The sequence below is a fragment of the Maniola hyperantus genome, chromosome 2, assembly GCF_902806685.2.
Source record: "Maniola hyperantus chromosome 2, iAphHyp1.2, whole genome shotgun sequence".
Taxonomy (NCBI): Eukaryota; Metazoa; Arthropoda; class Insecta; order Lepidoptera; family Nymphalidae; genus Maniola; species Maniola hyperantus.
This window is the reverse complement of record NC_048537.1, coordinates 4,552,403-4,562,975: the sequence shown is the minus strand read 5'-3', so window position 1 is coordinate 4,562,975 and position 10,573 is coordinate 4,552,403. Positions and strand designations below refer to the sequence as shown.

Genomic DNA, 10,573 nt, shown 5'->3' with positions numbered 1-10,573 from the left:
GTGATTAGGTAATTGGTAGCAGATAATAAAACTTCCGGCTGATTGTTTGTTTAATTTTATTTCAGCACACTTTGCATACCACTTCTGGAATGGATTTCTGTATTTTCGCACGATAAGTATTAACATCTTTAGGGTAAACGAGGTCCTTCAGATGTGCTAGGGGCATGGTAGCAACTTGGAACTTCAATTTGTAATATGCTATGCGCGAAACGAATTAAGTATCTCTGAACGCTCTGACGATATTGTTATTTGTGGCATTTGGTACAGTAGTCACAAATGTATCCTATTGGAATATTCAATTGTAAATTGAAAACCCCTCTATTTCAAATAAAATTAACACTATCTGTTAAAAACTGTTTAAAAATATAAGTACTATTTTCAAAATGTTTGTAATATTGACAATAATAGGAATTAACAGAATTATACAGAAAATGAAAATACAATTATTGATAGAAGATAATAACGCCGAATAGAGCTATTCTGCAGTGACCAGCTGCCGGGCTCACTTCGTCACGTGACCCGAGACACGGTGATGACTACTAGTCAAATCAGCAACTTTTTATCAAACGTCAAAACGCTCGCTTGACGCTTAGGTACTTATCACGGCCCAACAGTTTAACCGATTTAGATGAAATTTGGTACAGAGTCAGCTTACATCCCGGAGAAGGACATAGGCTACTTTTTTATCCCGGAAAATTAAGGAGTTCCAACGGGATTTAAAAATCTAAATCCACGCGGACGAAGTCGCGGGCATCATCTAGTGACGCAATGAAGTATTATTATTCAGCTCGAACAGCGGTATGGCCTAAATTTAATAAGTGCCTCTCTTTCTATCGCGTAACTCTTATCTCTCTGTCTCTTTCAGAAGGGATAAGATTTACCTGACCGCCGCCGTCAGGAGGCGCGCCGCTGTATTTATATTTCATCGGGTCGTGTATCAAGTGAGCACGGCCTGGTATAACACGTAGATTTTGAACGAAATAAATCAAATAAGAGTTCATCCAAAAAATCTCATTTATTGATATTATAAATTGATAAAACTAATATTTATATGTACAACATGGCATGCTAAACATTAGTGCTTGTATTAATCAATTTAATAACGCGATATTAATGTTATACATGCGAAAGTGCGTCTGTCTGTCTGTTACCTTTTCAGGGCACATCTGTTTAACAGATTTTGACGAAAATTTGTACCTACACAGTTAGCTGGGATCTCGAAGGTGGACATAGACTACTTTTTATTCTAGAAAATCAAAGAGTCCCACAGGATTTTTAAAACCTACATCCACACATGCAAAGTTGCGGGCATCTTCTAATACATAAATCAACCTTCAAGTAATATTTACATTGGAGAACTAGGTATAGTGCATACATATTAAGAACTTATTCACCATTTTTGCTTTGTATCCACTGTTATGTCAAAAGTATGATTTGTTTTTATGGTCCAAACGCATTTGCGTTGCGCTGCGCGAAAACTCATATAAACAATATTTGCTGCGCCGCGCCGCGTCGTGCAGCGCAGCGTAGCGCAAGTGCGTTTGGACGTTTAATCTGAGGATGAACATGGAGTAAACTGTACTTTGGACATGACAGTTGACACATATAATAAAAGTGGCGAGTGAATTCTCAATGCATTATATTAGGTATGACTGATGGCTATTATATAAAATTAAATCATACAGTACAATAATTACAATAAACTACTTTGGATGACCGAATGTATTATACACTCTCAATAGCGCTTTTCAAATTGCTGTGAGATCCGGCTCAATTTTAATTGATAATATTAAGAATTCATAAATAATAATATATAAAATTATCACAACATTCCATTTTATTCCAGGCATATCTAATTACTAACGCGCCCCTCTCACGATGCTGAGGTTGAGCGGCAGATCATCGTCCGAGTCACTCGGCTCGGTGTCGGTGGGCCGGTACTCTGACTCGCTGTCCGTCGTCCGCTCCGCACCCACTGGACTCGATAACTCGGATTTTTTTTGGCTATTTATTACATTTACAACACTTTTAAGTCTTTTACTCTCGCGACGCCGCGTGTTTCTCTCTAGCTTGCGCTTTGAACCGCGTCGTGTGTCGCGCGATACCTCGCTCGTGCCGCGTGATATTCCGCTCGTGTCGCGCGACATCCCGCTCGTGCCCCGCGATATGCCGCTAGAGCCGTGCGACACCTCGCTCGAGCCGCGCGATACCTCGCTCGAGCCGCGCGATACCTCGCTCGTGCCGCGAGATATTCCACTCGTGTCGCGCGACAAACCGCTCGTACCACGTGATATACCGCTAGAGCCGTGCAACACCTCGCACGAGCCGCGCGATACCTCGCTCGTGCTTCGCGACACTTCGCTCGTGTCGCGCGACATGCCGCTCGTGCCACGCGATATGCTGCTAGAGCCGTGTGAAACGTCGCTCGTACGGTGCGATATCTCGCTCGTGGCACGCGATATATCGCTCGTGCCACGCGATGCCTCACTCGTGCCACGCGATATGTCATTTGTACTACTCAACATCTCACTCGTGCCACGCAATATCTGGTTCGTATTGCGCGATATGTCACTCGTGTTGCTCGACATCTCGCTCGTGCCGCGCGACGTACCACTCGTGCCGCGCGACATCTCGCTCGTGCCACGCGACATCTCGCTCGTGCCGCGCGACATCTCATTCGTGCCACGCGACGTATCGCTCGTGCCACGCAACATCTCGCTCGTGTTGCGCGAAATGTCTCTCGTTCCGCCGCGCGATATTCCACTCGTGCCGGGCTGATCTATTGACTGCGCGTGATCTGTGTTTTCAGATTTGATGATGGCGCTTCTGTTCGACGATTTTACACCTTTACCAGAATGAGATTTATGTTTATTTTGCTTCTCTTTGCAGAGTGCTGTATTTGAATCTTTTTTACTTCTACGATGCTTACGTTCAAGCATCTTCGCTCTTCTGTTCCTTTCCCGACTGGCTTGTTGTCGCACGTTCGTCCACTTAGCCTTCGGCCACCGGCCGGTGTCGGGGAGGCTGACCGAAGACATGGAGTTAGTCTCGCCGCTGGAGGAGGAGGAAATGTTGAGCGAGTCGGTGGAGAGGCGTGCGCGCTGGTGGCGGTGGTGGTGACGGTGGCGGTGGCGGCGGCGCGGCGGCGGCGACGCGCTCGGCGTGCGCGCGCTGTCGCTGTCGGAGACGTGCGCGCGCTTGAGCTCGAGCTTCACGAGCGACGCGGGGCGCGCGTCCGCCTCGCGCGGCGTGGGCTCCGCGGGCACGACATCCTGCACGATCACGTCGCTGTCAGAGCCCAGCAAGTCGACGACTTCCGGCGTGCGGTCTTGCGGCGGCTTGATGTAGCCCACGACCATGACCTCCGAGGAGTCGTCGTCCGTGTCGGACTGTGAGATGGTCTCGATGGGCACGACGCCGTCGCCGGCGGTGATGTAGTTCTGCGGGTAGACGGGCGCGGGCGCGGGCGCGGGGCGCGAGGGCCCAGGCGGCGCATCTGTAGGCGCTGAGCTGGAGATCACGACGATGTCGGAGTCCACGCTAGCGTCGGACTCGGAGCTCGACAGCACGTCGTTGACTATCGTCGAGATCGTGTGGTCGGTGGTGTACTGCACGTGACGATCGTACCCGTTCATATCGTACGGCGTTGATGCGAAACAGTATAGTTCGTGCAGGAAATGATCAGTGTTGTCCCCGAAGTAGCGTCGCATCGTATCTCGGAATTCCGTCGAATTGATACTGTATTGTGGCAGTAATTCTAAGATTCTCGCTACGACGTACGCTATGTGGCCGACATTTTCGTTCAGCAAGTAGTGGAGTTCCCTGTTCAGCCAGGGCACCAGGCGATGCATTTGTGAAGGGTTGTGCCTGCAACACGACGGAAGGTTAGAGATCACACGCATTCACGGCTGCCGACGCGCGCAGGAGTGGCGGGTACCTGTAAAAGTCGGGCGAGCAGTCGCGGAAGCGGCGCGTGAAGTCGGGCAGCGGGCGCGCCCACAGGTTGTAGCGGTACACGGTGCGGCGGAACGAGGCGGGCGAGCGGCGGCGCGGCGCTGGCGGGCCGGGGAACAGCTCCGCCACCATGGGGTAGTGGTGCAGCAGCAGCTGCTGGATGGCGATCGTGTTCTGCCGCGGCAGCGTCAGCGTTGTCCTGCAATAGAGCATTCGCTGACTTGCGGCTACTACGAGGCGATGCTGCTGAGGCGAACGCATGAGTATAGCGAGCCGCCATTCGCATTTCGACAAACTTTGTTAAGAAGCTGTCTCTATGACATCATAGTAAACAGAACTTCATTAACTTTCAACTAAAAATACCGGACAGTGCTGATACAAGCTGTTAGCCTGACTACAATCTCACCTGGTGGATACTGTTGAATTTTTATATTTTAGATAATGATTGTCCAAAATACACTTATTTTTACTTCAATCGATCTGTCTCAAAAACTCTAAACATAAACACACAAAATACTCCACTATTACGCCAAATTGTGAGTTATGCTGAATTGAAAAGAGCGCGGCCAGTTTCGCCCATCTGCACTTTATCTCCTCCCTGCTAACCAACCTGCTTGCCAGTGATAGTTGTTTTGGTGAGCTGACTATACAGGGTTACAGGAAAATAGGGCACGATCCCGTTAAAGGGTTATACTTATAGTACAGGACATTAGCTATCAAACAACCCCTAAAGTGCTTATGCGAAAGTGTATCGTTTTCGAGTTATTCATTTTTTAATTTTTTTTCTTGATAAAGGGGTGTTTGCCACTTTGAAAATTAATAAAAAAAAGGAACAATGTATTTCATCAGATTTTTTTTATTTCTTGCTAGTACATATCCTTGTTGATAATAAACAGTTACAAAACAAGAGAAATCTTCAAGGATTTTAAAATTACAGCCCAAAAACTGTACAAGTTTTCGATTTTTAAATTTAATTCTTTGAATAACTTGCATATTTTCTGTAAAAATTACTATGGCACTTATCCTGCGGATTATTTTCGTTTCGTTAGCTGTCCATTGATACAAAAAAAGTTACAAAAAAATCATAAAATCAAGAAAAAAAATTACACAACAAAGAGACCAGGTAGAAAATTCTAACAAATGCTATTGCCAAAGAATTAAATCAGAATCAATGTAAAAACGAGTTTAAAGCCAAATCGTTAAAGATTATTTTTTAATGAGGTCAAAAGGTAATATAAAATCAGTCAAGTGCGAGTCGGGCTCGCACACGAAGGGTTCCGTACCATCGTACAAGAAATAAAACTTTTTTTTTTTTTTATGGCGGCCATTTTGTAATTTTTAGTATTTGTTGTTATAGCGGCCATAAAAAAATACACATTTTGTGAATTGTGTCTTCATTTCATCTTCTTAAGACTCCTTAAAATTGTGGCCCGAACATTTTTTTTACGAAATAACAGTATCTAACCCGGTACGTAGGATATCCGATGCCCTGTAGCTTTCGATAAGTAATCATCCAAAATTATCGGACGTTCGGATAATCTTATTCGATTAAGTTGTTGTGAATAGCGTTTGATAGTCGTAATCGTACGATATCTACGTAAGTTCGATTCGGTTTCGGTTTCGACAACTTTACTGTCGATACGGTTATTCTGAATTGAAAATACATCTTATCGTACGACAACTTACCGAATCGATCGATAATTATGTTATCGAAGTGTTCTGAATCGGCCTGCTGGTCTCTTTGTTTTGTAATTTTTTCTTGATTTTATGATTTTTTTTGTAATTTTTTTGTACCAATGGATAGCTAACGAAACGAAAATGTTTTTAAAAAAATCCGCAGGATAAGTGCCATAGTAATTTTTACAGAAAATTTGCAAGTTATTCAAAGTATTAAATTTAAAAATCGAAAACTTGTACAATTTTTGGGCTGTAATTTTAAAATGCTTGAAGATTTCTCTTGTTTTGTAACTGTTTATTATTAACAAGGATATGTACTAACAAGAAATAAAAAAAATCTGATGAAATACATTGTTCCTTTCTTTAATTAATTTTCAAAGTGGCAAACACCCCTTTATCAAGAAAAAAATAAAAAAATGAATAACTCGAAAACGATACACTTTCGCATAAGCACTTTAGGGGTCGTTTGATAGCTAATGTCCTGTACTATAACCCCCTAACGGGATCGTGTCCTCTTTTCCTGTAACCCTGTATATTATGAGCTATAACACCTTATTTTTATCTCTGAGAGTAATAGTTGGGGAGTAGTTAGGCCTGAACAACCTTTTCATTATGCTTAAAAGATCTGTCATGGTATCTGTATTTCAATGTGACTTTAACAAGATGTTTTAGGTCAAAAACCAGGGACCAAACAGTTACAACATCTTTAAGAGATTGCCTACCTGTATCTGAATCTTCTAGTGGCAGTGAGGTTATCAATATCAATTCTTTCAGACAGTTCCTCAGTGTGGCGCTGTTCCACCATATACTCTTCATACTGATGGTTTGAGCGAACATTGTGAATGATTGACCTAAAATTCTGTTTACACAGTGGACACTCTGCTTTGACCTAAAATTAAAAACAACCATAATCATTTCTTTTATACATATTATTATTCATTCAAAAGACAAATATATCATTTGTATCAAATTGCATTACTTTACTTCTCATTGATTTGATTTAGCAACAGAGTGGACATTTATAAGCTTCACATATTGAAGTGCAGCACCCTCTTGCTTTAATGGTGAAAAAAAATATCGTGAGAAAACCTGGTATAAGAATTTTCCATAATGATCTCAAAGGTGTGTGAAGTCTGTCAATCTGCACTTGGCAAGCGTGGAAAACTATGGCTATAGCCTTTCTCACTCTGAGAGGAGACCCGTGTGATGGGTTGCTCATGATGAAGTAAAGAATATTTATATCAAATCACCTAGGTTTTTTATCTGAAGCTAAAGGAGGATGAGCAGAAATGTATGGACTCCAGCCTACGAAGCAATAACAATAAGCAATATGACATGGGAAAGGTTTTTTTAAATACTACAGAGATTTCGGATTTTCCGCCACACTAAAAGTTGTACTCCACAAAAAAAACTGTTCTGATGACATATTGTTTGTCATTATTGGTCACAAGGCGCCGAGCACCAGCCGAGGCCCTTAATTTAGGCCTCTATCAATGAAAATGATTTATGAAAATCTTGATTATTAGGTAAAAAAATGCAAAGGATTTCTTTTTAGAAAAGCCCATATTTTAGGGACCAATGCCTTCTCAAACAAAGTTGTGTTACATCATTTGATTGCAAATCAATAGCTACAATAATACAATAATTTACATTTGTTTACCTTAGTGACATAAACTTACCTTGCTCCAAGTTAATAGGCATTTGAAACAAAACTGATGAAGGCAAGAGTCAGTGAAGGATTTGTTTCTACATGTGCCAAGGCATATTGCGCAGTTTGGAGGTGGGGATCCTCTGCCGGGGTCATGACGGGGACTGCTGTCATCACTCTTGACGCTATTGGCGGTGGTTCCCGGACTGCCATCTGGTGCTCTTGTTGGCAATGAGTCCATAATGGACAACTTTAGTTACCTGAGCAAGAAATGCAAAATGAATGTACAAGTTCTATTAATGAAGCCTGAGTTGTACACTCACTGTAAACAAACAAGCAGGTGTCTGAAATATTGCACACTAGTTGATGCCCGCAACTTCGTCCGCGTGGATTTACGTTTTTCAAAATCCCGCGGGAACTATTTTATTTTCCGGGATAAAAAGTAGCCTATGTGTTAATCCAGGGTATAATCTATCTCCATTACAAATTTTAACCAAATCTGTCCAGTAGTTTTTGCGTGAAGGAGTAACAAACATATATACACACACACACACATACAAACTTTCGCCTTTATAATATTAGTCGGGACTATACTATAGATTTCTAGATAATCCTGTGGCCCTACCGCGGTTGTTTGACAGCTACAATGTCACGATCGCAATCATCTCTGATTGGTTAATGCCCGCTCACTATTGGCCACAATGCATTGTTGCAAGAAGAAACGCACAAATTCAGCCAATCAGAACAATTGAGATTGTAATAATGATTGATGCAGGTTTTGGACAATCACTCTACTGGTTTTTTATTACCTTAATATAATATCTAATGTTCTAATCTAAATATATAAAGTAAAAAGGTGACTGACTGACTGATCTATTGATACACAGCTGAAAGTACTGGATGGATTGAGCTGAAATTTGGCATGCAGATAGCTATTATGACGTAGGCATCCACTAAGGGATTTTTGAAAATTTAACTCCTAAGGGAGTAAATTAGGGGGTTAAAATTTATGTACTCCACGCGGACGAAGTCACGAGCATAAGCTAGTCCAAATATATAAAAGGAAAGATGACTGACTGACTGACTGACTTACTGATCTATCAGCACACAGCTCTAACTACTGGACTGATCAGGCTGTTTGGCATGCATTTTTGAATAATAAGTTGAAATAAAAATTACTAATACGTTCTGCTTGGTGAAAATTGATATTATATAATATATTATACATACATAAGTAATATAGAGAGTAATATAGAGATGTTACTTCTGGATAAAGTTTTCTAATAGTGAAAGAATTATTTAAATTGCTTCAGTTGTTTCAGAGTTTATCAAGTACAAACAACCAAATCTTTTCCCTTTATAATATTGATATAAATATACATCATAGGCTAAGCAACTTTTGCTGATGGACCTATGTCACTAGTGCTTTGAGTTCTTTATGTAATTGTCTAATCTATTCTTAAATTAAGTAATTTAGTTTGACACCACTACAATATTTTAACATTAATCTGATATAACATATCAAAAAACAACTCTTTGTCTGCAACTAGTTACAGACTGCTCTTCATGTAATGCTGCATGTGGAAATCAGACTCAATCACGTAATATAGAATCAATATGGAGGTACATACCTACCTACTTGTACTATAGTAATTTATAATCAATAAACAAACTTTGTATAATGCTTATGTAGTTGGTTTTATATACAAATTCACACCTTTTTAAGATGTACTACTATTCTAAAAGACCACAGATTAACAGTGTTAATATAATTTATGACTATTCCTAGTTCAAGAACTTGAATGCCAGACTAATAATAATTTTTTTTACTTAGCAGTAAGTGAATCATACATTCAAAATTTATTCAAAATCTTATCCGATTTTCTAGAACGTCTCCTTATATACTCAAATCTCCAACGAATTAAAATTCTGGTAATGTATGCAGTCCATTCTTATTTTGACAAGAGTGCACGTTTGTAGTCGTAACGTTAGCAAAATGAACAACATTAATGAAATACATGCCCGCACGCCTCACGAGTAATCTGCAATTTCAAACGGCTGCATCAAATCTCGTCCTGCTTGTCCTCTCGATTTGTCACCTACCGTGTCATGAACATGAAATCCTGACCAACAAGTATAGATACGCACAAAATCAATGATTACCTTATCATGAGGCCAATAAATTGCAAACTGCGATACTAACAGTTAAAATAGTTTAATGTTTTATCATTTACACGATCTAAAGCAAATGTATTTATATGCAAATCCTATTATTTCTCGTTTCTTTGCGTAAATGTACTTTATAAAGTGTAATGCGTGATATTTTTTGACAACTTTGGTAGTTTGATGGTTTGACAATTACACAAGCAGTGCTGCCAGCATAGAGTAGGCTGTAGGATGTATATAGGGCTGCCAGTGCCAGGGCCCGCGAGCATTGAGCGCACCACGGAAAAGAACAAAGGCGAGCTTCAAACAAAAATTTATCTTGAATGCGTCTATGTAGGAAAAAATATTAATACCACAGGGGGTCCATTACTTAAACATAATCACAAAGATTTTTTCATTTCAGGATTCATCCAAAAAAATATATTAATATTTTTATATTTTGAGATTATGAAAGTAACGTAGTGGTTACATACTCTTATATAAGATGGGGCAGAGTATCAGCAGTGGATTACGAGTACATCAGTGCATTCCATATTATTAAATACAAGAAACCAATTTTATAAATTAATTACGACTTTTTATTTTCGTGACAACCTAATAACATTAGTCAGTAGTCATAGTAACCAAAAGTCTAAATCTACTCATAAATCTATGACCTCTATGACACTCCCCCTCACGATGACCTTGGGGTCTGAGTGACTCCTATCATCTTGAGAAGCTCTAACAACTTTGGTTGTGGTAATGCCTTTGTAAAAAGGTCTGCCTCCATATTTTCTGTGTCCTTGTAACGGATGGTTACTAATTTCTTTTGAACACAATCCCGTATAAAATGTTCCTTTATACTGATATGTTTCGATCTCTTACCAGTCATTAGATTGTTGGCTAACATCTGTGCAGCCAAATTATCATTGTAGATCGGAACAGTTTGTTGAAAAACTCCAATATCTTCCAATAGATATTTCAAGTGTAAAGCTTCCTTAGTTGCTTCTGTCATCGCCATATATTCGGCTTCTGCTGTTGACAAAGCCACTACTCTTTGTTTCTTTGTTGCATAACTGATTAGGCCACCGCCATACTTAAAAATATAACCAGTATATGAACGACGGTCAACGGTACATGCCGCCCAGT

General features: G+C 40.7%; 1 protein-coding gene across 1 annotated transcript; it reads right to left on the bottom strand.

Moving 5' to 3' along the window:
• Positions 1-996: 996 nt before the first annotated feature.
• Positions 997-9,631, bottom strand: Topors (Topoisomerase I-interacting protein). Its single transcript, XM_069502402.1, has 5 exons — positions 9,443-9,631; positions 7,311-7,539; positions 6,354-6,520; positions 3,938-4,153; positions 997-3,867 (listed from the first exon to the last, which is right to left on the bottom strand). The coding sequence occupies exons 2-5, from the start codon at positions 7,518-7,520 to the stop codon at positions 1,860-1,862; spliced, it is 2,601 nt and encodes an 866-aa protein (XP_069358503.1). The 5' UTR covers positions 7,521-7,539; positions 9,443-9,631; the 3' UTR covers positions 997-1,859.
• Positions 9,632-10,573: the final 942 nt, after the last annotated feature.

Excerpts from the sequence above, each read along its gene's own strand:
- Topors (XM_069502402.1), bottom strand. The coding sequence starts at position 7,520 with ATGGACTCATTGCCAACAAGAGCACCAGATGGCAGTCCGGGAACCACC. Across the intron at positions 6,521-7,310 it reads GCCTATTAACTTGGAGCAAG|GTCAAAGCAGAGTGTCCACT; the intron begins GTAAGTTTATGT and ends TTTTAATTTTAG. Across the intron at positions 4,154-6,353 it reads ACTAGAAGATTCAGATACAG|GACAACGCTGACGCTGCCGC; the intron begins GTAGGCAATCTC and ends GCTCTATTGCAG.